Genomic DNA, 25689 nt, shown 5'->3' on the forward strand with positions numbered 1-25689 from the left:
TCCGGAAGATTCCGAAAAAACAGTCGCAGGGGGAAATGGCAACAAACAACTTTTTATTGATCACTCTCCCTAATGAGGCGGCTAAGCAGTGATTTTTTTTACTACCTGGGACTTTTGCTTGACTCCCCTGTGCCCAGAGTGATGGTGCTGGGCCTACTGGCGGTACCAGACGCACCACATCACGATGATGACCAGAGCGTAAAGAGTGATGATGAGCATGTAGATGCGGAACAGCAGGAAGTCCAGCACGTAGCCGACGTGACGCCACTGCTCGTGCAGGGCGTCCTCCTTCTGCAGGCTGCTCAGGTGGGTCCGCATCTCGTGCAGGTCTGCGGAGATCTGCACCAGCTCGGGCACGCTGAGGGGCAATGGGGCCACTTCTAGAGGGGGGAGGGGGACTCTCATCATTAGCTGAAATGTGACTTTACCCCAGTGTTTCCCACTCCGATCCATGGGAGTGGACAGTGCACATTTTTGCTCTCGCAGGGAGCAAAAATGTGGCCAGTCTGGGAGGGAGCAAAAATTTTTAGAATATGGGGGTCCTTCAGGACCGCGTTGAGAAACACGGAGTCACACTGATTCGAGAGAGTGAGACAGACCTACCTTTTAGTAAATGAGGTAATATCTTTCTTCCCCCCCCCCACTTTTCTTATTATTAATGTATCTATTATGTATAGATCAAAAATAATTACTCCATGACATCCCAGATCTGGTGAGTGTTGCATTAAGGTCCTTTCAGAAGAATCTTTAATGCCACTTAGATCTACCTAAAGAGCAGGTGTTGAACTCATTCTGCCTGTGCCGGTCCGGGCCATAAGTATTGAGGGGGTAAATTTGGACCACATTACGCACTGACTTATACAGTGATTATGCCAAGTAGGAAAGAGCAGAGGTGCTCACCTCTGCTGGTGCCGCCGTTCTTGCTGTGGGCATAGCTACTCCCAGCATCCTCGTGGTTCTGGGTGTCTGGGGGTGGCTCGTCGGGCTTGGAGTAGCAGATGAGGCGTGCGATATAGCCCAGCACCAGCACCCGCACCCAGCGGGGCACGTCACGGCATTTCATGGAGTGCAGGATGTTGGTGATGATCACAGTCTCCAGCAGGCTGATCACCATGAGTGCCAAGCACACGGAGAAGTAGATACCTGTGGGAGGTAGGCGGTTGTGGCAGCCACATTTACCCTGCTTTTTGTTTCTACCAGCCAGTGGAGTATTTTGTGACTTTGATTCTTCATGCTCAACTGGTTGGTTGAAACAAAGTCTTGGTCTGGTGTAGCACTTGGACCTGAAGTGCTCAACACTGGCCGCTACTGGCACTGAAAGTGCACTGCACCTTGTCTTTCCCAGCTCCTATGTTTACTTGATCTCAGAAGTCTTCAGATTTTTATTTCAGCTGGATGTACAAGTTCAAAATAAATTGAAATTTCAAAATTATTTGAAACTTGTATCAGCTTCTTAAACACTGGTTGTGTGATATTGGTGCTAAAATCCCCTTAAATTTCATCAATATTCATTCCATGTTGGTCCTGTTAAGTGTCCCGTGCTCCCATAGCACCCGAGTAAGTGTGATTTGCGCAGTTCTTCCCCTATATTGTCTAAATATCGTTGGGTGCAGGTGCTGTATGTGTGCAGGTATTTGTATGCTTCTTGGGTGTCTGAGTGTTTGTCTGGTGTTGGTAGACCTTTGTGGGTCTATGAATGTTTTGCATGTGTGCAGATATTTGTATGCAGCTTTGTTTGTTGGTATCCCTGTGCATTTAGCAAGTGTCTGTAGACCTCTATGTTCCTTTGAATGTTTACAGGCATTTTTATGTGCCTTTGTGTGTCTGTGGGTGTCCAGCAAGTACTCGTAAGCTTTTGTGCGCCTGTGAATGTCCTGAATATGCCTGCAGGTGTTAAGCAGGTGTTAAGCAGGTGTTAAGCAGGTGTCTGCATCTGCGGTGTCAGACCGATGAGGGGTGTCCCATTCGCCGTGCTGGGCAGCAGGTCATTCATGATGAGCAGGAAGACGGTGTAGCCCAGGATGAGGGTCATCTTGAAGGAGGCACGGTCGACGCTGTGCGGTGGCAGGTAGAAGGACAGGATGTCGATGATCATGAGGAAGGAGCTGGGGATGAGCAGGTTCACCACATAGAGCACTGGCTGCCTCTTGATCACGATCTGGGAAGTGGCAGCGAGTTAGCATTTGTGTGCCCTCAGAGGGTAGCTGGGAGGTGACTGTGAGGACCAATAAAATCTACTGTCCTAATGCAGTACCAGGTTCAGCTCTTTTACCCAAAAAGTAATTGAAATTAACAGAAAAAGAACCAAGCCTGGAATGTATATTTCTTGCTTTACTCAGATGATTAACGATAAAGGTATTTTTTTTGTAAGTTGTATTTTGATACTATTGCAGGGGTGGAGAGCCTGATCCATGGAGGGCCGGTGTGGGGGGCGGGTTTTTGGGATGACCTCTCAATCAGCCAATAGCAGTGGGTCCCCAGCACTGAAGCAGAGAACTGCTGCTTCATTATTGGCTGATTGAGAGATCATGCCAAAAATCCGCACCGGCTCTATATGGATCAGGTTTACCATTCATGTCCTATTGTATTAAATGTATTTTAATATGATAACCTGAGTCTGGTCAAACGCAAATGATAAGAGTTCTGTTCTTCTTCAGGTCAAATACTATAGTGTTGTGAGCAGTTTTATACTGGAAAACAAAACACACATAACAGCCCCTCACCCAGAATGTGATGATGTCCCACTCATCAATGCCAAACTTCAGAATGTCCGGCTTGCCTTGGATGACTACCAGCTCCCATTCGCCACTGGCTTCCAGGTACTGCTTGGAGTTCCCAGACATCTCCTCGAATGACAAGGCTGGACTGACTCGGACATCCCGGACTGTGAGGTGGGCGAGAGGGAGAAGGTTCATTCCTGTCCATGGATGGTAGTTGAGCAGGAAAAAAACTGGGGGTCGAAGAGCCTCACTGGTATGCATGTAGGAGCCGAAGGTCAGCGAGCAGTTCTGGATGTCAAAGGGGAAGTTGAAGATCTCCAAGTTGCAGGCACTGACGAGCCTGAGCATCCTGTCATAGCGAATGTGGCCTGTGTGGTTGACGTAGACATATGGGCACTGTTGGGAGACGTCATCATCGACACTGAGGGATAGAAGGGGTGGGAGACGGAAAAGAGGGAGGGTGTCGTTAGTCATGGGGAAGCAAAGGGAGAGCGGAGCAGCAGGGGGGCCGAGGAAGGAAGATTTGTCGCTCACAACTCGTAGACGATGATGTCAGGTGACCACAGCTCTCTGACCGGAAGTGAGATCTTCTGCACACCCTCACACTCGCCTGGGTCCCACACCAAAAACTCATGAATCCAGTACTGCACAACGATGAACACATATTAGCAAGAAAGGCAACAGCCAACAAGGCAAATCCCGAAGGTGCCATCTGGGCTACATGTGCCGGTTACGTGGGAAGGACTTACCAGCCGAAGCCATAGAAAAGTGGTCAGAATCTGGGTCTTTTCATTCTGAAAAAAGCATCATTTGCACAGAAAAATCACACATAGGCTACCAACTCCCAACCAGTCACATTTCAATTCCATTTCAATTCCAAGCACGATGGGCCAGTTTTATAACTTTTTTTTAGTAACACATAGTATAGGGGTTAAGGAATTACTAAGACTTGTCCAATATGTAGTAAATCCAAGTCCCAAGCCTCCCTACCCTTACGTTCTATGCATTATTTCCAGTCCTATAAATGGTAAAAGTATACTGTAAATGGCGGAATTCCTCGCCAGTAAACGGATCTCAGTGCCCATCCTGCTTCCTGTGACTGTAGACACTTGTAGATTATTATTTCTGTCACCAAAATGGTTTCTGTTAATTATGTGTTTTACGGCTGGCTACGGGTAGCCGAATATTCTGTTTTATGTCCTGTATTTTACCTTCTATGGCATTTTATGTTTTTTTTCTTTTTATTGTTCAGTACTTTGACGTCTGTTGGTGAAAAGTGTTTTATAAATAAACTTTACTTACTTACTGCTACAGGGAAAAGGGGATCTCCCACACTCAGGGTATCACCTGTCTTGTATGCCCCCCCCCCCGTTTAGTTTTTAGCCTGTACAAACACAAGAGTAATGCAGAAACCCACCACACCCAGGATGGCGTAGAGGGTAAAGGAGATGTTGCTTATGGTCGGGTTGCTGAGATTGACGGCAGGTCGGAAGGACTTCTTGTCGAACACATCCTGGAGGGACTCGTGTGTGGGCCCACTGTGTCCCTCCTTGCATTTCAGACGGCAAAGGGAGGTGGGCACTGGCGGGGGAGGGGAGATGTGGGGAGAAAGCACTATATTAAGTATGGAAGGTGGCTGAAATTAGCAAAGGAAATGCTTTAATTATCTATATAGGCAGGTACTCGTAGAAAATATACATGGATATTATTTCAAAAAGATAAACATCTAAAAATATGGATTTAAATGTAAAAAAACACATCTTAATATTTCCAGAAAGTTTATTAAAAATCTAGAGTAACCGAATAAGGGCAGTTTTATGAAGCTAATTATAGTCTGAAAATGCAATACATTTCCCTCCGTATCCCTAATATCCCATTAGTACAGAAGTATTGATTTACACACAGTGATGTCACATGATGTCTATTACTTTATTACACATCAATCCACTGTAAAGTACTTGCTAATTAAATTTTAAGTCCCAGTATTTAAAATCAATTTGAATCTAAACGTGCATTCACAATGTACAGCAGTCGGCGTTTATGATTGTCTCCTATCGGAGTTAAATTTGAAAGATTTTTACGTGGGTTTTGTTAACCTTCATAAAGGCACCATAAAGCTTTACGATGCTGTAAAACAACGCTACGCCGTTAACAAGCAAATGTCGCATTTATACGGTATTATCTTAGTGTATCCATGAAAATACAGTCTAATTACTTTATTATACTGAACAAGCCATACTACGACGACACAGAAGTAAAACAAAATGCTTTGGAGCATGAACTAAATAATCCAAAAGTAATATTGCATGATACAGAAGTACTATTGAGTACTAAATAGGAAGCCGAAAACCACTTTACCTGTGAAGAGAAGAAGGGCTACGGCTGGCAGGGGGACAGGGAAGGGTCTCATTCCCACGGCGACGCTCTCCAGTAGCAGTAGCACCTCTACTACAAACTGCCCCCAGAATCTCGGAGCACCTGTACTTCTAGAACACTCTGAGGGAATAGCTGCTTCACACGTACGGTATCTACTCAGCCATCATCTCGCCCTCAGACCCCCGTTACCCCTGGGAAATGCTCCTGGTTATAAACAACATCAAGTTTATCGCTTTTTTCCATGTCACACTGTCTTCCCGTGAAATTTCCAGTGCTCTACAGGGCATCATTAGAGGACAGTGGTATCAGCGGGAACTGGTACTCTTGGTGGGGGCAGAGGGTTCAATTTTCTTTGGGTACTGAGGAATGGGACACTGTTGTTTCACCTAGGCTTTGTGGTCTCAGTTGCACTACAGCGCATTTCTTGCGATCGGCAGCGTGGGCCTTCTCAGAACATGCCAGATTGCACTCAGGGTAATACGACAGATATGTTGGTGAAATGTTATGTGTGACTACAATGGGGTGGATGCTTAATAACATAGATGACAGCGCCTTTTCTCTGAGAGCTAAGAAGGTGGAGCTGCAGCCATCACCTTTGACTACCATCCAGGGTTGCCAGGTTTGCAATTCATGGCAAATTAGGTTGAGTTTTACAAACAGGGCCAGTTTCTGTAGGTTATATAGTAAGTAAAGGGCAGGTATGACTGGATGCAGTGTATCTAAAGGCAACCCTGGGCACAGTAGTGGAAGGACACACACACACAGGTGGTAAATTACAGGCCCAAGCAACAGCCCAGTCGCAAAGTATTGTAGTGTCGGGCAGACCCAGGTTTCCCACAGAATTCCTCTTTATATCAGCCCTTCATAGGACCGCGTAATAAGCACCAACAAGGATTTCACCAACATGGCAGGCAAATGCAGGGAGGTTACACACTAGTTAGACGGATAGGCTCACACTAGAGCATGTCAGGATTACACATAAATACTCGGAACATAACAGTAATTTACACTAAGAAATACAGGCTGAGACTTACAACAACACATACATGATGGCTATATATGCCATCTGAGCACATGCCAGGATACGCAAACTGCACTGCTGCTACAGTATTTTTCATAAACGTTAAGAAATATTGTTATAGTTTTTTGCTGAAATTGCAGAAATACAGTTTTAGTTTGGAGCCTGGAAGCGAAAGTACAATTCTGCTAGTTTGCACCTTCTCTGTTAAAAGATACATAAATGGACTCGGAATTTCACAGAGATACTTCAGATTCACTTCTGATATTTAAACTATTGTGACTACATTGTTGGAAACCTCGTAAGTCAAGGTTTGTAAAGCCGAGACTGGCGTTGTGGGGTTTTTTCGGGAAATGCTTGGGCTGGAAATTTGGCCCAGACCTGAAAACTCTGCAAACACCTACAAAGAATCATAACAGTTTCCTTTAATTGAAAGTTCAGCAATAATACAGAAATAAATTTTAAAAAATCACAAATCAGCTAAATTCAATTAATGTGGGGAAAAAAACTTTTACTAACACAATTCATTTTCAAGCATAAGGACAAACTGCGCGAGTCATCTACCCCAAAAACTAAACCATCCGCAGTCAGCTTGCTGCGCTAAGAAAGCGCTGGAACTTAACTGGTTATGAAACCTGGCGAAATCAACACGTGGGTCGCCGGGGGGGGAAACGAGCCACTGTTGACAGTTTTGGACGTTTTTGCTCACAACTTCTGACTGCAACTGGGGGGAATAACCTGGATGTGACGTTTCGGGTAAGAAAGGGGTTATTAACCTCATTTCGAGTTTCAGTTTGCATATCACGTTAACAAACATTATCCGCTTATCAGGTAGTTTCGAGCAGTTGCGGAGGTGAAACTGGCCACGGTAATTCCTCTTTGCTGTGAGTGAGATATAGAAACAAACATGGGCCAGTTGTAAAACGAGTTATCCCAAATAATTAATTGTCATATTTTAATTAGCATATTGATGATCAATATTATGCACCTGAGTGTTAAGCGTGCGATAAGAAAGTTTTAATGTCCGTGTAATTATTTTTTTCAGAGTACACTGAAGCTTGCGCATTTCTTTGGAGCGAAAGAAAGTGCTCAATTCGGTTCGTCTCTGTGCAGCCGATTATCCATGTCAGGGAAAAAGGCATCGGCCGATGTGGCCCGAAAGCGCAGAACCGAGTCCGCGACGGCGAGTGGCCGGAAAGAGCCGAAGCTGCCGAGAAAAGAAGGCTGGCTCGTGGCGGAGGTTGCCGCGCTGCGGCGGGCGGCCAGCGGCGCCGAGGTCAATACGCAGCGGCTCCGCTTCTTGTCCCAAACTGAGAAGGTGAAGCAGGGATCGCAGGGAGTGCTGTACTGGATGTGTCGTGACCAGAGGGTGCAAGGTGAACGCCATTTCCTGCCACAAGACTTCCATCGCATTACATATTCATTATTATCTTTATTACCCATGGGTGCATTGGTCCATTGTTGTTTAGGAAGGTTACACTTATTAATGCAGACATCACGCAGTAATAATGGTAAAAATGGTAAAAGTTGGAGGACCCCATGGATTGTTTTTGTCTAGGGCCCCCAGTGTCCCAAGAATCGCCTCTCAGTATACCTCTCACACCCCATCTCACACCCCAGATAACTGGGCACTTCTCTACGCCCAGCAGCTGGCCTTGGCTGAGCAGCTCCCCTTGCATGTGTGCTTCTGCCTGATGCCACGCTTTCTGGATGCCACCATCCGTCAGTTTGGCTTCATGCTGGAAGGCCTGAGAGAGGTCGCTGAGGTACTCCCTGCCCATAGCCTATAATGTATGGCGGAAGGATAGATGAGGGTCAGTCCTTGATTATTGTGCAGAGTCAGCAGTGTAATGCATCTATAGCTCAACAAATAGTTTTGCGTTAACCACACAAGGGTTGTGAGTTCATATCCCTGGCAGCACATGCAAATTGTAGACCTTTTCCCATCCTTAAGTTGCTTTGGATAAGAGAGTCAGATAAATGATTAAATGTATTCAGAAGCTGCAGTGGGGTAGTTGTGTGTTGCCACAGCCTTTCAAACTGGTTAATTTAATGGTTCCTGGTGGTATCTATTTGGCAAATTTCATCCCAAACTTTGAAGCCTTAATTCTTCCAGTACTACTACTTCTAACCCAAATTGCAGTCTGTTAGTGAATTTAGCCCATCCATCCATCCATCCATCCATCCATCCATCCATCATCTTCACACTGCTTCTGTTGATCAGGGTACACTTTGTACATTTTAAGATTGCAGTACTGCTGATAACCAGTGGAGGGCAGCCACGATCAACCATGTGGATTACCTTTTCTGAGAGCTTTGCTTCTTCCTCAGGAGTGTAGTACCCTGGAGATACAGTTTCACCTGCTGCTGGGCACCGCCGGGGAGGTTCTGCCAGGTTTCATGGAGGACTGGGCCCTGGGCGCTGTGGTGACGGACTTCTTCCCTTTGCGGTCTCCTCTGCAGTGGGTAGAGGACGTGAAGAAGGGCCTCCCTTTGGATGTCCCCTTTATACAGGTCTGGTTTTGGGCCCCTCCGTGTTGGAAGACGCTATATAAAAATAAGTTGAATTGAAATTGTCTTGTTTGCAGCCGTTTTTGGTCGGTATTTTCCAGATTTTTCTTTCATGCCTTGTTGGTGTGGTTCCTTAGGAACATCGGAGCTTGATGTCTAACAATCCTAACCTGCACTTTAATGATTCAGTTATATAGTTAATCTAAAAATAGTGATAAAATTCCATGGTTATAGATTCTGAGTCTAAGCAAGTGAGTTCCTGCAGACCTGGCTTGTCAGCTCTAGGCTATTCGAATCTTCTGACTATGAACCCAAAGCTTGGCTTGACTCCTGTATAGTCTGAAGTTCTCCAAAGCTGCCGACGTTTGGTCGCTTCTTGAAGCTCCCTGACGCTTGGTGCTGATGTGGGGTCTTAGAACTGTCCTCTCTCTCATCATTCCACTTGCCAGGTGCTTCTGCGTTTTCCGGCTCCCCGTAAATCGTGTATCATTTCCCTAAATATAAAGTGCCCACTGAAGCCTAATAACTGAGGAATAAGGCAGAGGGTGACTGCTTCCTGGCAGGTGGACGCCCACAATGTGGTGCCCTGCTGGTTGGCTTCGGACAAGCAGGAGTACTCAGCCAGGACGCTGCGGGGGAAAATCACCAAGCTACTGCCCAAATTCCTCACAGAGTTCCCCCCGGTGGAGAAACACCCACACTGCGCCCACAGGCCTGTGGCGGTAAGACCTGGACTCAGCCTTCAGTGCCTCCAGCGATCTCTATTCAGACCAGGGACTCCAGACTGGGCTGCTGGTTACCACATGCTTACTGGGTTTTAATAATTTATTTGGCTTTTTCTTTATTATAAAAATTTTAATGTTTTGTATTTCATTTAGAGAGGCAAATTTTGCGGGTGTGTCTGTGTATTATGTTACACTCACTTAAATATGTATTTAACTGTTACATATATTTATTTTTTTATATAAAAAATGAATATTGACCCAAACTATCCCCATTGCAGCCAGTGGACTGGGACAAGGCCCGGTCCTTTGTGAAGGTGGACCTGAGCGTGGGGGAGGTGCACTGGGCCCGGGCCGGGACGGCGGCCGGCATGGTCGTGTTGGAGTCCTTCATCGAGCGACGTCTCCACAGCTATGCGACGCGCAGGAACGACCCAAACTGCGCGGCCCTCAGTCAGCTGTCGCCTTGGCTGCATGCCGGTCAGTAAGTCTGCCATCCCATACTATCCTGCAAAAATCCCTGTGCCCCGTGTCCATGGTAACAAAGAAATTAGTTTTTTTTTGTTTTTTTTTTTTCTTCCTTCAGATGTATAACCATTAGTCCTGTTTAAAACACCTGCAACTGAGCTACTTCTGCACTGGCTACTTGTAGTATCATTACTCAAACCCGTTTTTACTCATTGGATTGTAATTAGATTTAAGAACTGTTTTATTGCTTTGATTGATTTTATTGTTGTCATGATTACTAACCTTATCATTTCTATTTATTTACTTATATTTGTTTTAATTTGTTTTATTTAATTGTTAGACTTTTTAATTTTTTTTTTGCAGATTTGCTTATCGGTTTGTATGCTGTAGGCCACTTTGCTCAACTTGTGCCAATTTAGAAGCGTTTTATAAAGTTGACTTTGACATTGATTTGTAAACACTGGTATCTTTAGATAAATTATCCATTAGGTGTTTTAATTAATGTTTTGTATTTAATTTTTTTTTATAATAAAAGGTCTAATAATTTATAAGTTAATTTGTAGAGTTATCGGTTTTCCTTTAAATTGCATAATTTAGTGAAATACTGTGTAATTATGGTCTCTATGGTCAGTCCCCCCGAGGTGGTCTGTGCATACAACACGTTTATGGAGGCTGTACCTCTCCTTCAGTAATGCTGCTGCTCTCTGTCGCCCCCCTCAGGCCAGGTCTCAGCCCAGCGGGCTGTGCTGCAGGTGAGGCGAGGGGGGCCGCGTGGGAACCCCTCAGTGGACGCCTTCATGGAGGAGGCTGTGGTGCGTCGCGAGCTGGCCGACAACTTCTGCTACTACAACAGAAACTACGACTGCGTGGAGGGTGAGTGGCTGGTGGGGACAGGGACCCCCAGCACCTCATTATACCGCGGTGCATCTCTGCCTAAGAAAGAAGAAGAACTATACAAACAGGAGGAGGCCATTCGGCCCATCAAGCTCGCTTGGGGAGAACTAAACTAATAGTAAACCTAAATCTAAACCTAAATTGTTATGGCCTATGAGAGCCGGTCTGCTATGGTGTAGCACAGCTTGTCGGTGTTTCCCGACCCGATCCTTGTGTACCCACAGCCGGTCCACATTTTTGATCCCTCTCAGCTCCCTTCCAGACAGTTCACATTGTTGCTCCCTACCAGGAGCTGGGAGGGAACAAAAACATGGATTGGCTACTGGTCTCTAAGGATCAGATTGGAAAACACTGCTCTAAGTTAGAGGTTCCCAACCCCTGGTCTGCAGTTGGTTAATTTCTAAAAATAAACGATATTTTTTCAGCTGCTTATGACCCCTCATGTTATCACGCTCTGTTTGCATCTGAAAAAACGTCACCTTCGCCCCATTAAGCAGATTCCCATGTGACCAACCGCAAAGATTGCAGTAAACGGTTTATCGACACAGACCTGAACAAAAATGAAAAGATGGTGACTCTTTTTGGGTATCTAAACTGCAGGTGCGTACGAATGGGCGCGGGTGACTTTGCAGGACCATGCCAAAGACCACCGCCCTTACCTCTACTCCCGTCAGGAGTTGGAGGGGGCCAGGACGGGTGACAAGCTCTGGAATGCTGCCCAGGTAACAAAAACTTTCGCTCTGAGTCAGTCCGTGAGCCACGTTTACTGGCTATTTAGGGAGTGCCACTCCACAGCAAATAAAGCTTCATGAACCATTTGCTGTATTTTTTCACCCCACTAGATGGTGCTGTTGCTTTGCTTTGCAACATGCTTTGAGCCCTTTCTTGAACAGACAGCGCCATCTAGTGGGGTCAGAAAATACAGCAGATGGTTCATGAAGCTCATCAGAATCTCTTAATTAAACACGCAAATACCTATTACATTTTTAATTAAAACTCAACAGCATTCTAGTTTCTGATTTCAGGTTAAAAAAAATTCTTATATTATGATGTGTCACATTGCATTACATTTCTCTCCATGTGATTAATGTGAGCTGTCCAGTCATGTTTTCACATGGAGAAAAGAACTCAACTGTGTTGCATTCTGGAGACTATTTGTGTCCTGTTATTTTTTTTTTTCCTCTGTCCTATTTAGAACCAGTTGGTATTGGAAGGGAAAATGCACGGCTTCCTACGGATGTACTGGGCCAAGAAGATTCTGGAGTGGACCTCGTCCCCAGAAGAGGCACTGTCCATCTCCCTGTATCTCAATGACCGCTACAGTCTAGATGGAAACGATCCCAACGGATATGTCGGTAAGGCGGAATTTGTCTGTTTTCTGCCGTCCAAAGCAGGATGAATTTCAGTAAATTCGCGCAGTGACCATGTCTTTGACAGCTTCTGAGGTTTCCTGTTATGCTTTCGCAAAGACACCGGTGGTGTTGTTTTGTTTACTGCTGTTTTGTGATGCTTTTAGCTTTTGAGACTTTCCACTCTGTCTCCCGAAGGTTGCATGTGGTCCATTTGCGGTATCCATGACCAGGGTTGGAAGGAGAGGCCCATCTTCGGGAAGATCCGCTACATGAACTATAGTGGGTGCAAGCGCAAGTTCGACGTATCTGCATTTGAGAAGCAGTATGGTCCAAAACAGCTGAAAATCTCCTAAGCTGGGGTGTGTGTTGGATCCCAGTCCAGGGGGACCTTGTCGTCATAGCAGGGCCTGGAGTAATAAGACCTCACGTTCTCCAGTATCTTGTTATTTTGTCTGTGCGATTTTCTCGTAGTTTGTTGGGTACTAACAAAATAGCTACCAGCGCATACTAAGAGGCACTAGACTGCTAAAGTCATTTTCCGCCTGTGTGTGTGATTTTGAATAATGGGAAATTAACACGAAATTAAAACGATGGCGATCTGCTGTAAAGACGGACACAGTTTGCCTGGGTGAACATGGTCCTAGAGTGGAAAATGTAACATGCGCAGAACCGCCGAGAAAAATGGTGTTTTACTTTTTCAGTTTTGAAAGTAGATAGATGACTAGATGTGTGTTGTTACCAAAGCATGAAACTAAGCCGACACAGTATATTGTACATTTAATAAAGCTGAAATAAGTACTTTTAATACGGAATCGCTTCTTTGCTTTATTTAATCTGTCTCCCTCCACCGATCACTCTCTTGTTTGGTATTTAGGAGCCCAGCTCTGGTAGTTACTGCTGTGCGTAGGTGCTGGCTGCCCATTAACATTTGATCAGGATCCTCTCCATCAGCTGTCCATTATGTCGTTGAGGCTGAACAGTTGCGGGTAAAGGGCTTCGCTCAAGGGCACAACAGAGTAAGATCACTGTGAGCATTCACAGGATTCGAACCAGCAACCTTCTGTTTGCTTGCACAGATCCCCAGCCTCAGAGCTACCACTCCACTCACAGTAGTAGGGAGTATGGATGAATACAAACAAAGCTAAACACTGCATGCTAATATATAGGGATACCAGGAATGTCATGCAGATAGGGGAATTAATCAAAGAACATAAGTGGTAGTCACCTGTCCGACACAAACTGTTGAATCCAGCTTAGCCAAGTACCAGACTTAGTTTATCACAAAGCAGTCTATGACGGATGCTCTGCGCTGGGTATGACATTAATCTACATCTAGCCCTGCAAGCAGGTCCTGCAACGTACAGGAGAATTTGGCGATTAGTGGTAGTATTGGCACTGCAGCCACCAGAAAAACTCGCACTGGCCCACTGCACAACCACACTCAGGTTCTCATCCCTGAGGTGGGGGTGGCAATACGCTGCAATCATTGCATGCCCCTTACCACCTGCTCCTCCCTACTAAACTTGAGTCTCCCTCCTGCTGTCCATTATGCCTGAGAGCTTTCAACTAGATCCCATCACGGCCTAAATTTGTCCCTATGCACGATGAACCACAGTCTTCAGTGTCTCATCTTATTGTCCAGAATATTCCCTCAATATTAATAAATCTTCTTTTCTCTTCTCTTCTCTTTCCTCCTCTCCTCTGCCTCTCTCCTGTCCTCCACTCCTTTCACAGATCCTCCAGTATCTGAGAAAGGCTTCAGAGGTCATTTTCTGCCTCTCCTGATATTTTTGCCTAACGAGTAGCCTCTGAAACTGCCAATACAATAAATAACACCGTCCGTGTCCGCAGAATTGCTGATCTGAGGGGCCTCCAGTAAATCCTTTTTGCACGAGATGTACAGAATGACTAATGTGAGGTATCTAGTGTAGGTGTGAAGCTGAGAAAACACGTTGTTTGTCTTCAGGAGAGCTGTCTTCAAGCTTCTGCCTGCCGATATGCGAACACTAATAATCACCATGTAGCGTGGAACGATACTCATCACGCAATGATTATGAGCTGGAGGTTCATCTTACAAACGTGAGGTGAGCTTCATTTCAAACCCAGCTTACAGCAGGACGTGTTTCTAGTCACTTTTTCCGATTGTGAGATGATAAATCTATGATAAATTTGTCTATTTCCCACATGTATCAATATGAGTAAAAGGCAAAGTGTAAATTCCCATCAAGACTGGACAGAAATCCATTATCTGTACTCAGCATAGCAGCACACAAAGGCTTATTTAGAGAAGGCAGGTGTTTTTTATTTGGTTCCTTGATCACCTCTGGCAAGTCCCAACCTTTCTGTAACGGAGAACTCGGTATATGGCAGCATGGTGGCCCAGGAGGTGCGGTCGCTTTCTTGCAATCGCCGAGGCTGGGGGGTTTGAAACGTATGCCCTACTGGAACCTTTACTTCCAGGCGCGACCCAAAAAAGCGAGCGACCGAGAGGTTAGAGCAGCGTTTTCCAATCTGGTCCTTGGAGACTCCCAGACAGTTTGCATTTTTGCTAGGAGCTAGGAGCAAAAATGTAGACTGTTGGGAAGGGAGCAAAAACATCGAGGACCGGGCTGGGAAACCCTGGTTCAGAGCCCTGTGACACACCCCTTAGTGCGAATGTGATGGACTCGGCACTGGCTGCGATGTTAAGTGCCCACTGACAGCAAGTGCATCTAGAATATACTACCACTCTTACTCTGTTGGGGCTTCTCTGATAGTCATAAATGGAGGTCCTCCTTCTATTTGGGGAACTACCAATGTTAGGTCCATCAAGAAGGATGGTATGCTGGAGAACCTGGAACATCAATTAAGGGGGGGGGTTAATTTTCTGCTGCATGTGAGCTCAGCTCAGAACGGAGTTGCTATACAAATAGCCCACAAACCAATGTTCCCTTTAAGGACCTAGTGTTTGGTCAGTGCACTGGAGGGCGACAGGGTTAACCAGCACACCTCGCATACAGTACATGAAGTCTGAGGTTGGCGGACCATCCCAGCAAAAGGCCACCCAATGAATGAGCGATTGGCTGTCTGTGATATGCCGGACGGGGCATGAAGACAGGACTGAAGGACCGCCATTAGTGTTCAGCTCCTGGTGTCCGGTGGGGTCAGGGGCACCAGCTCGGTGTCTGCTCCCTGTCCATAGCACCACATTGCACATGTGCCTCTCCCTGATGAGCCAGCGGCACAAAGGTGATGGTAGAGTACACAACGCCGTCCCGGGATTCTGGTGCAGGTCCGCTGTTCTGTATGCCTTCCTGGCTTACAGGCCTGCTGGGGAAATCCAGCACTCCGTACTCGACGGAGTACACAGAAGCGGGACTGGGCAGCGTATAGGTCACCTGCAAAGATCCATAGCTTGTTGGCTTGCAGCTTCTAGATACTCATACGAAACAACACAAGTAGGTCCCCATGCTCTGTGCTGGTTTGTCAATGAATATTCTGGGTAATGCGAGAATAACCTTGCATAAAATTATGCAGAGGAAGGATAAACTGAGATTCTTACCTTTGCGTTGCTGCTTCCTTGTGACTTCTTACCTGGGAAACAAGTAGATGATTAAGATCAGACTGTACTGGTCAAACAGGGTTCTGTTAGAATTACAAAACTATCCACCACTGACAAGCCTGACGAGAGGACCCAGGGTTTGCAATAGATTTACAAAAGGTAAGGAAAACCACACTAAGGAACATTATTACCATTACAGCGGTCTTCATTAAGACCCATACCAAACATGTACATATACTGAATGGAACTGGCATCACATCACATTGACAGAATTAATTTCCTTGGAAGCAGGCCAATGGCAGGCACTGTTAATTCTGTTGACGAAAACTATGACAAAAATGACCTATCAACGTAAATTGTTGAATGACGAAAATGAGAAGATACGATAAAAGTTCATTTTAGATGCCATGAACTATGACGAAATGGTCAACAAATAAAAACGAGATGAAAATGTCAGGAAGAGATGAATTTGAAAAGGATTCAGTCAGAAGTAATAAATAGTAATATATTTATTTAGTGTTGATTGGAGTTGTTTGGATAATGTTGATCTAGCTGGCTTTAAGTGCATAAGTCATACAATTCTGTCTGTATGTCTGTGCTAGGCTTGGGTGAATTTTATGGTGGGGGCCCACCCCCTCTTCCGTCTATTGCATTACAGGGACCCCCTCTCATCCCCGCAAAATTTCACCAAAACGATTTAAAAATACTGGCAGTGCCTTATTTTTTAAAATATCATCATAGTGTATAGCTATGTATAGCACTGTGTGATCTCTGGATGTTGTGATGCGACTCTGTGCCACAGTGAGATTTAGGTAGGAAAAACGTATACATGCAGAAATTTCACATATGATGCGGAAGATGATAAGAGAGAGCCATTGAGAGCCATGTTGAGCGCCAATATCGGGGAGAGTCACCACAAATTTGAAGCACAATAATATTAAGAGAAATTAATAGTTGATTTTTTTCTTTATGTGGATTTAAAAAGTTATCTTGAGACTCATAGTCCTCTAGGGCGGCGATTCCCACTCATTAATTGAAGTAGGTATAGAAATAATCTCTGCCCAGTTGGTTATCAATAGACTGATACTGTTAGATCCATTGACTGCATGTACTGTAGATTTAATCTAAATCTGATATTTTATCAACTAAATATCCTGTAATTTTCATTGATGAAAACTAATTATTAAGAAATATCAGAAAAACTAAATTGCAGTTTTGTCAAAGGACTAAAATAAAAAAAAAAAATTAAATCAAAATATGCTGGCAAAATTAACACTGCAGGCAGGGCTGGAACTGATTTCAAAATTGTCCCTAAACTTTGCACCCCCCCTCCCCCCCCAGCTATATTTCCATATGCCCGATGGGCGGTCCAGCTCTGGTCACTGGTCCTTGTAACTCTCGCCCTCTTTAAACCTGACCAGAGAACAACTCTTATGTCTCTTTTGTCTCCTTTCTTTTCCCTGTGTATGTTGTGTCGATCTTTTCATCGCACACTCTCTGTAAACCCGGAAAAGTGGAAACTCCAGCCTTATCGCCTGGCCCCTGCCCACGTTGTGTCACTCAATTCGCTCAACTCCACTGGAACTGAGAGCCTGCTAACAACCCAAGGACAGGACTGTGCTACTCAGGCCGAGAGCCTCGCACCTTTCTCCACAAAACTTGCTTGGCTGGCTCATGGCTGACGAAGGGGAGCCATTAAATCCTCCGGGTGACACCAGTGGAAAGCAGGCCGCAGAGACAGAGAGTGGGCGTCGATATTGTGACATTTGCACGTTTTTGTCCTGCCGGGCTGCACTTCCCTCACATTGCAGGTATTTAATCCCCACACATTATCTGCATGCTATTCGATTATGGAAATCTTATGGAGGTCGTGTTAGCAGGAAAAGTTAATCGAGGATAGGATGAGCCAGAAAGTGACTGAGCGGGTGGAAAGATTTAGCTGTACGGCAGACATCCGTGCTCTGGACTGACGCCTTGTAAAAGTATGTCAGTGGTTTTGAAGGGAATATCAGCTGCACATGACCCACTTCTAAGTCAATACCAATACGTACGATACTTCACTTTGCTTTAGAAGATGTATGTAATATCATACTGGTAGATGTATTAAAGTGTGGATGTACATTATGGGGGATTTTAGTTTCTCTCCCCCATTTTTTGTCCCTATTCGATTGCAATATCCGTTATTTCCCTTATGGGGACCGATTTTCTGGTCCTCATAAGGGAAAACTCTATTTTATAAAAATCAGTGACTGCTATGAAAAAACTAAAAATGCAAAAACTCGTAGTTTGCTTGGTTACTTATGGTTAAGGTTAGGGCTGGGTGGGGGTTAAGGTTGTCATAGTTATCGTTAGCATTTTTCCCGTAGAAGTGAATGAGCGGGCCCCATAATGGATAGGTATACCCTACATGTGTGTGTGTGTAAGAGAGAATGAATTTGTTTTCTCTTTATATACTTTATATTTTTTGGATGTACTACAATGGTTGTATCTGTACTGAACATGTACAGATTGTATCTCTTGTCATTATTCCCTAAACAATACAAACTACTTCTACTTACATAGAAATTCCATTGTATTGAGTATTATTAAGTAGCCTAGAGTGGTGACTCTGAGGCTAGGGATCTGTGCCGGCAATCGGAAGGTTGTTGGTTCGAATCTAGTGGTTCTACTCCATTGGGTCCTTCAGCAAGGCCCTAAACCTGCGATTGCGTTGCCCTGGGTATGATGTTAATCTACATTTACATTTAAATCTAATTTACAGGGAAAATTTGGGGAAGCAGGTCTTCCAACTTACAGGAAAAAGTTGGTGGCAGGATTGGCACTTCAGCTACTGGAAAAAAAAATTGCTCACACTGGTCCATTCGGACTAGTGCGGTGCTGAGGCATCACCCGCCACATGGCTGCACTCAGGCTCTCGTCCCTGAGGTAGCTTTGTCATGTGGTGGGTGTAGCAACGCACTGTAATCAGCGCCTGCTCCTTATCTAGAGGTGATTTTCAGTAAACGGCAGATCGCGGTATTCACTGGGGGGCCTGAAACCTGGATGCGACGGGGCGACTGTACGGCACTTGGCAAATGGTAAATAAAGCTTCAGTTCAGCAGCTACACTGAGAAGTTCACTTTAAAATATACGGAACAGAACAGAGACCCGATGAGACTTATGGCCATGTGACCTCAACACAGGCCCCTTACCCAGACTCCTCCTGCGTGAGAGGAAGACCCAGCTGAGGAGCAGTATAATAAGCACCACTGTGGTGATGAGGAAAGCACAGATGACTTTTATGTATGCAGACAGTGTCGGGGAGGAGCCCTCGGAGGTGCCGGCCTCTGTCACATGGGACGTGGCAGGAGATCCTAAACAGGAGAAAACACTATTAAGCCTAACTGTATAACACATTTACTGTCAGGAGTGTAAGCAGGAGTCACGTCATTCTAACATACATCAGTTACACTAAATTTACAGAAATTTATATAAACCTTTTTGTGGCTGTAATGTTTCATGATGCCAGAACAGCTATGAACAACCGGCATGATTAGCGGAGTTGTAATTATGACACTTGGCAACTTTATATAGCAATTGCTGCTGCTCAACTGTAAACTCAATGTAAATCCAATTACTGTGATTTCCAATAGGAATTGCCTTGGATACATATATTATGTTTTAGCGTTCAAGCATTCTGTTTGATGTTTTAGCTTAATGGTATTGTGGACCTGCAGAGTTGGGTGTGACTTATATTTATGCAGGTATGCTATGGGTGCAGAATGTGATACGAAGTGGATACAAGCAACTAGCAGAGGCGGGACGAAGACATTTGATTGGTTGTTCCGGCCTCTTCTAGTTGGGAGTGAGTCCAAGCAAGTAGTGAAGGCCGTACCAACTAAGCAGATGTCCTGGTCCCTCTTCGTCTACTTGCTTGGACCCACTTACTCTACATTCTGATTGGTTATCTCTCTGAACCAATCATTTTTTTATTCCGCCCTCAGAACATTTTTGTGCATACAAAACTCCCACAAGCTAAAATTTGCTGAGGGGGACCGATCATGCCGGCCAAACATTTTACTCTCTGAAAAACAAGGTACACTTGAGCTTCCCCTACCTGTGACGGCTGAGAGCACGGTGAGTGTCTCCTTCGCACTCTCCTCATATCGCCCACTCGAGTTGCTGGGGAAGAGCGAGACGTAATATATTCCAGCATCGGTAGCTGTGGCGTTGGTGATGGAAACTGTGGCTGTGCAGTGAGTTTTGTTGACTTGCCAGTGTCTCTGTGTGTTCGGCCACTCGTCTATCTTAATACCGTCCTTGTTCAGGTTTGCATATTTTATTCCCTTTATGCAGATGCTGCTGTTGAATTTAAATGAAATTGTGACTGGATTGCCTGCTGTTACGTTGATGTTTACAGCCATGAGATGCTCTAATCAACAGAGGAGAGAAAAATACAGTCAAAATTATTTAAATTACAGTGATCAAGCAGTCTATTCATAAATAAATGGTGTCATTATTATTCTGGAAAATAAACAGCGTGAATTAGATCACTTCAGTCATTCAAATGATACATAATGAAGCATCATTCGATTGCAATGCCCTTACCATAAGAAGTTGTGCGTCTAGGATTAGAGGTGAGTCGTTAATGGAAAGTTTGGTAATGGATTTTTGTGCCTCAATTTTGTATTATTAAAACGACAGCAGGATGTGGGCAGTGATTGTCACGTTTGTTCGTTTCATAAGAGGTAGACAGAGATTATAGACATTCCATCTCCCCCACAGCAGTTTCCTGACCCACCGCGAACGATGTCCTGTCATCCCGCTTCAACAGATCGGTAAATTTAACTGTCAAGAAGTTTTACTGCTTCCCCACTAGCTCAGCAAGTATTACTACTGGCAACTCCGGCGGCCTGCCCCCTCCCTCCCCAGCCCTTGCCAGAACTAGGCTTTGGCGGTAACCAAATTTTAATCGGCTCTACCAGCATACCGTTCAGACATTATACCACGTTCACAGCATTTGGAAAATTAACGATATTCCTATATTTCCCGAATAATTTACTGAACGAATACTGGTATACCGCCCATACCTAGCCAGGGCACCCTTCCCTCCACACTGGTTGTCCTTCATCCGCTTCCCTGAAATCGATACACCTAAAGAGGGATATTTGCAGATAGCTATTAATTGTTGGTTCATTGCTGCATGTCAGAGTGCAAGTGAAAGTGGCAGAGGACGCACGGTACCGCTGTGAGCGCCATTCCCCGCAGCGCATCCTGTCTGACAAGCCCAGTGTGGGAGGGCGCTGACATCGCATGCACCCTCACTCATGTAGCCTAGCAGACCGACTATTTTTTTATTTTTACTCAATCAAACGCAGTTTTTCTTATTAACCCAATACAAATTAATTAATCACTCTATGACGTGTTAAAGCATACGGATAAAAGCATCGACAATTTTGACTAATAGACCCTGCTAGGATTCACTTACGTTCTTTTATGTGGTTTCGTTACTCCAACAGATGTAAATAAAAACAGCTGGATCAGAGAAAAAAATGACCATATCTCTCGATATATAACGACGGCATGAGGACTGTCATTCAGCTAAACGGGAGGATGAAACATCGAAGCGAGGTGACAGTGAACAGGGGTTCAAGAGGACAGAATCTGGAAAGTCCTGTTCACTGAAACATCAGAATGACGACATGAGAGAGAAATGAAGTTGAATAATGGTTTCGGTGCCTCTCATAATGCCTTTCCATCGCTAATAAAAAAAAAAAAATTATATATATATATATATATATATATATATATATATATATACACACACACACACACACACACACACACACACATATATATATATATATATATATATATATATATATATATATATATATACACATATACACACACCTATGGAAATGAATATTTTCTGCCATTCTAACTAACATCCAAACTTAACAGCTCCAGTTTTTAACAACTTATCACGGTTTTCCCCCCCCATCTCTTAAATTATGTACACGCCAGTGTCTCAGTCACACTATTTCAGCACATTTCAGCATCATTTTTATCTCTTGGATAGTTTGGTTACTTTTGTACCTCACACATACCAATATAAACGACAAAGGTATAACAATGTTATCACGGAGTATTAAAGTGATTTGCAGCGACCTGAAGTATATAGTTAAATACTTTTATATGGATAAATGAAGTTACGCCGTTGCATGTCTCTTTGTGCATTATGTTTAATTAAGTTAATGACATTGAGTTTTACCCAGTACAGGGTCTCCGTGTATAGCTTTCGGCTATTTGGATGTGTTTATTATATATAAACGTAATAAGTGACTGTTTCCACACCTTTTGATATAGCTGGGTTGTGAATTGATTGTGTTGTGTTGATTGTTGTGTGGGTGACACATGTCAGCTCTCTACCACGTCAAGCCAAATTCCTTGTGTTCATTTCAATGGCCTATAATCTTCATTCTGACCCTTATTCTTCCAGGCTTCACAGATGATACCTTAATGGTCCCGGTAGACGCAGTACAGCAGACACTGAAAAATGCCATTGAACTGGGTGTATCGATGGATTTATGTTCATTTAGTATAATAGAGAGCTACTGGAAAAAGGAGGCTTTAACTTTATGAAAATTGAATAAAAAAATGCAAAACAAAACAATATTTATCCCCTCTTCATCAATTGTCAAAAACAAACAAACAAACAAACAAAATCTGGGTATTTTTTTTCTGGGTGATATTCTGGACCATAAAAATGATTCTCTGCAGGAACTGAGCAGATGTTGCAGGTTCCTAAAAGGTGTTTACACTGCCATCCCTTCTATGCCTCCCCCGATTGTGCTCTCTCCCCCCTAAGATAAGGATCATATTAACACCACGACCCTGTATTCATAAGTACATGTGGACCCTGAGATTATACCAGGAAACAGTACTGATTTTGTTACGCTTACGTTTTATTTACATTAATGACACCAAAATCCGTACCTACTGAATGTCTAAAAGTATGGAACTGTAGTGCTCCTGCTTTGCTCACACACACGAAGACAGAGTGTTTGGGAGTGTGACATTCACGCAGTCCTAAAATATTAACTGGGTTAACTGGATTCGCGTGGGAGCACAGAGCTAATCAATCAATGAGGCAATTGATTGATGGGATGGAAATTCTCGACATCGACATGTGCTGAATATCCGAGAAGCTGGAACGGTGTCTCTGACTTTTAAATTACATGCAAAATGGGATCGACTTGTTTTGGGTACTTTGTAAGCACTGTAACCCTATCAATTGTCAGTTGACATGCCACACCGCTTGGTTATTTTGTTATTCTCTGCGTTCGCCAATGCTGGCTGTGAAACAACCAAAACAAGTCCAGAAAATCTCCGGCTCCTCTGGTATGAGGGCCATCTTGGAGAACAAGCCTCAGGCAATTAAGAACAAACAGATTTAATTAAGAAACCCACAGAGACGCAGTTAGATGGAAGCAAGCGCAAACAGACTGGGGCAGGTTGGAGACTCACCGTTGTAGAAAACGAGGAAGAGGAGGATGAGTCTGTAGACCTGCGGTTTGGTGCTGTGGCCCATAGTCCTGGTGCACTGAAGACCAGACTGGCAGTTTCGCGTTGCTGCTTCTCCTGCGTAGGGATCATATGCTGCAAGTCTGTCGCTTGTGTTCTGCTGCGCAGGAAAAGTGGCAAGTCGTACCGCGGCCTTCGAGGGGGAGGGGCCGCGTGATGATTGGGTGCCAGAACGTAACCACAGACTTTTCGGGGAAACAGACTGAGCGCATTAATTCTCTATGTATATTATCTTTGCGTTCGGCTTTTTTGTAGCTGTAAATACACACAGACAGACCCATTTAAGCCTATACACATATACACAAAGAAATACTTAATTTTGGCCATTTTGTAACTTTTTGGTAACATTTTGTAACATTTTGTAACCATCAGCACTAATCTCACATCATCTACAGATAGCAGTTCTACGGAAATCTGACAAAATTGTGATTAACGTTTACCATGAAGCAGATGTACAGTCCCAGTTCAAATGTCATCATATAAAACATAGCAATATATAAAGTGTTATAAATTGTGTGATGAACATTCATTGGAAGCTTAGCCTAGATGCCTAATTGTACACCTCTTTGGATAAACCTGTCTGCTAAATAATGCAAAATATACATGTAAAATAAAAAATATTAGCATCCTGGCAGATTCTTAAAAAATGTTTCAAGACAGATAATAGTTGCTGATTACAGCATCCTGGTCCAAATGATTTCTGTTGGGAAATGGTGCTGCTCACTATATTGCATCAGTTTTAGTTGACTCATGTAGTAACTCCAGTTAGTTAGCCATTACAAAAAGTTACACTATATTGCCAAAAGTACTGGGACACCCCTCCAAATCATTGAATTCGGGTGTTGCAATCACTTCCATAGATGCAGGTGTATAAAATCAAGCACCTCGCTGCTAAATATTTCACAGTCAACTGTTAGTGGTATTATAACAAAGGGGAAGCAATTGGGAAAAACAGCAACTCAGCCATGAAGTGTCAGGCCACATAAAACCACAGAGCGGGGACAACGCATGCTGAGGCGCACAGTGTGCAGACGTCACCAACTGTCTGCAGAATCAATAGCTGCAGACCTCCAAACTTCATGTGGAGGTCTGTAGCTATAAACACACTCCTAAACCTTGTGGACAGCCGTCCCAGAAGAGCTGAAGCTGATATAGCTGCAAAGGGTGGGCCACCTCCATATTAAAGCCTATGTATTAAGAATGGGATGGCATTAAAGTGCATGTGTGTGTAAAAGAAGGTGGCACAATACTTTCAGCAATAGCATACGTAAATGCATGCAACCGCCTCAGAGCGTACAGCTCTGCAATGTGCAGGAGGCGGGTCAAAAATGTTAATGGTCGGATATTTGAAAAACTTTTGACACGGGGGAAAAAAACCTGTAAGAGACCCAACTACTGCATAGTCAATGTTAGTAAACAGGAGGAAAAACATGATTCATAAGTGCTGCGTGAAAAATGTTATTATTGGAAAATCAGCGTCAGCATTGGGAAAACAGGAGATCTGCTACCTACTAATAACCACATAAAATGAGGAGTGTGACCTCAACTAAAGAAACATGAATGGATACGATGCTCTTTGTTCCATCTCATATATGCTCCTCTGATTAAAACTCTGGTCTTGCCACCCACTATGCTACAGAGCTGCTCAGATTGAGGTTTTCAATTTAGGTCACTCACAGCAGTAATATTTCACAGTTTAGTTCTGAAATCTTCACGTGATCCGCTTACAGAAGGGTCATGCCACCCAACAAATGTTAAGTTATAGAGTATCTTTATTTGCGTGGGGGCATTTCTGATATGTAGTTCAGTACCACCCACTTAAAATAAAAACTGAGGTTAAATTATGAGATACAACAGAATCCCCTTTCAGATGAAAGTTCACATGCTTGCATCTTCTAGTTCTAGTGAAGTTTCCTCAGATGCTGCTTGCAAGGGACACACACAAATGAATCAAAACCGCCCAGAGTAGCGGGACTTTGTAGACTTTGAAGGGCAGAGGGGCCCTGAATGAAAATGCCAACACAATACACAAATAATCTTCTCTCATTTGTAATTGTGCAGCGTCAAAGGCCGTCGGTATAATGGCTACATTCATATTCTATTAAATTCACAGGCTCACAAAGAGGTAACAATCATTATACAATTGAACCTAAACCATTCCATATGTTTGTCCGGTTTGAAAGACTAAACAGGTTATAGGAGTCAAAACAAACCGACTTTTTTTTGGTAAAGGAACTGTTTTATTATAGTTTTGTATAATTTCATTATTTTGTCATTGTAGATCATTGCAAACAAACACACTGAACTAAGTTCTTTAATGCCTATGTTGTACTAAAGCTTTTTATTTGGGTTGTTTTATTATTTTCACTTTTAAAAGAGGAAATTTTGACAAACTGCCCCTTGTAGTAATGAAAAAATGTGCTTTAATGTAGCAAACGTTAACTAAGTATATTTCTTTTGACTTGCAGTAAAAGACGTTTTACTGATGGATAGCACCTGCCAGGATGCTCCACGCTCCGGA

General features: G+C 43.9%; 3 protein-coding genes and 1 long non-coding RNA gene across 9 annotated transcripts; 2 read left to right on the forward strand and 2 right to left on the reverse strand.

Annotated features, from left to right (window-relative positions):
* Nucleotides 1–38: 38 nt before the first annotated feature.
* Nucleotides 39–5245, reverse strand: LOC125716802 (5-hydroxytryptamine receptor 3A). The gene is made up of 9 exons (XM_048989554.1): nucleotides 5079–5245; nucleotides 4138–4301; nucleotides 3470–3514; nucleotides 3255–3364; nucleotides 2972–3141; nucleotides 2724–2884; nucleotides 1948–2158; nucleotides 901–1143; nucleotides 39–380 (listed from the first exon to the last, which is right to left on the reverse strand). Exons 1-9 carry the CDS (start codon nucleotides 5128–5130, stop codon nucleotides 154–156), a joined length of 1383 nt encoding a protein of 460 aa, XP_048845511.1. The 5' UTR covers nucleotides 5131–5245; the 3' UTR covers nucleotides 39–153.
* Nucleotides 5246–6742: 1497 nt separating this feature from the next.
* On the forward strand, nucleotides 6743–12866 carry LOC125716800 (CPD photolyase). 4 transcript variants are annotated; one of them, XM_048989550.1, is made up of 10 exons: nucleotides 6743–6870; nucleotides 7160–7490; nucleotides 7735–7880; nucleotides 8446–8628; nucleotides 9189–9347; nucleotides 9629–9827; nucleotides 10536–10688; nucleotides 11310–11431; nucleotides 11905–12064; nucleotides 12257–12866. In XM_048989550.1, the coding sequence occupies exons 2-10, from the start codon at nucleotides 7238–7240 to the stop codon at nucleotides 12412–12414; spliced, it is 1533 nt and encodes a 510-aa protein (XP_048845507.1). In that variant the 5' UTR covers nucleotides 6743–6870; nucleotides 7160–7237; the 3' UTR covers nucleotides 12415–12866. The 4 variants fall into 4 exon arrangements, with proteins under 4 accessions (XP_048845507.1, XP_048845510.1, XP_048845509.1 ...); XM_048989553.1 differs by having other exon boundaries at nucleotides 7228–7490; XM_048989552.1 differs by lacking the exon at nucleotides 6743–6870 and adding an exon at nucleotides 6878–6982.
* Nucleotides 12867–14229: 1363 nt separating this feature from the next.
* LOC125716803 (uncharacterized) lies at nucleotides 14230–23304 on the reverse strand. Of its 3 annotated transcripts, XM_048989557.1 has the most exons (6): nucleotides 23112–23304; nucleotides 19857–20013; nucleotides 19699–19763; nucleotides 18794–18955; nucleotides 15603–15629; nucleotides 14230–15438 (listed from the first exon to the last, which is right to left on the reverse strand). In XM_048989557.1, the coding sequence occupies exons 1-6, from the start codon at nucleotides 23173–23175 to the stop codon at nucleotides 15182–15184; spliced, it is 732 nt and encodes a 243-aa protein (XP_048845514.1). In that variant the 5' UTR covers nucleotides 23176–23304; the 3' UTR covers nucleotides 14230–15181. The 3 variants fall into 3 exon arrangements, with proteins under 3 accessions (XP_048845514.1, XP_048845512.1, XP_048845513.1); XM_048989555.1 differs by having other exon boundaries at nucleotides 14236–15438; nucleotides 19699–20013; nucleotides 23112–23291; XM_048989556.1 differs by having other exon boundaries at nucleotides 14248–15438; nucleotides 15603–15634; nucleotides 19699–20013; nucleotides 23112–23284.
* Nucleotides 20145–22211, forward strand: LOC125716804 (uncharacterized). Its single transcript, XR_007384406.1, has 4 exons — nucleotides 20145–20218; nucleotides 20367–20419; nucleotides 21101–21212; nucleotides 22084–22211. It is a non-coding gene; the product is annotated as an uncharacterized LOC125716804 (long non-coding RNA).
* Nucleotides 23305–25689: the final 2385 nt, after the last annotated feature.

The sequence above is a fragment of the Brienomyrus brachyistius genome, chromosome 21 (genome assembly GCF_023856365.1).
Source record: "Brienomyrus brachyistius isolate T26 chromosome 21, BBRACH_0.4, whole genome shotgun sequence".
NCBI lineage: Eukaryota > Metazoa > Chordata > Actinopteri > Osteoglossiformes > Mormyridae > Brienomyrus > Brienomyrus brachyistius.

Bases quoted from the DNA above. Each gene is read 5' to 3' on its own strand.
- LOC125716803 (XM_048989555.1), bottom strand. From the start codon at position 23,175: ATGGGCCACAGCACCAAACCGCAGGTCTACAGACTCATCCTCCTCTTC. The intron at 20,014-23,111 runs GTGAGTCTCCAA...TCTGTTGATTAG, and splicing joins CTTCCTCGTTTTCTACAACG to AGCATCTCATGGCTGTAAAC. The intron at 15,439-15,602 runs GTAAGAATCTCA...GGATCTTTGCAG, and splicing joins AAGGAAGCAGCAACGCAAAG to GTGACCTATACGCTGCCCAG.
- LOC125716802 (XM_048989554.1), bottom strand. From the start codon at position 5,130: ATGAGACCCTTCCCTGTCCCCCTGCCAGCCGTAGCCCTTCTTCTCTTC. The intron at 3,515-4,137 runs GTGGGTTTCTGC...TGCTTTTTTCAG, and splicing joins TCTACGCCATCCTGGGTGTG to AATGAAAAGACCCAGATTCT. The intron at 1,144-1,947 runs GTCTGACACCGC...TACCTCCCACAG, and splicing joins GAATGGGACACCCCTCATCG to GTATCTACTTCTCCGTGTGC.
- LOC125716800 (XM_048989550.1), top strand. From the start codon at position 7,238: ATGTCAGGGAAAAAGGCATCGGCCGATGTGGCCCGAAAGCGCAGAACC. The intron at 8,629-9,188 runs GTCTGGTTTTGG...GCTTCCTGGCAG, and splicing joins TGGATGTCCCCTTTATACAG to GTGGACGCCCACAATGTGGT. The intron at 9,348-9,628 runs GTAAGACCTGGA...TCCCCATTGCAG, and splicing joins GCGCCCACAGGCCTGTGGCG to CCAGTGGACTGGGACAAGGC.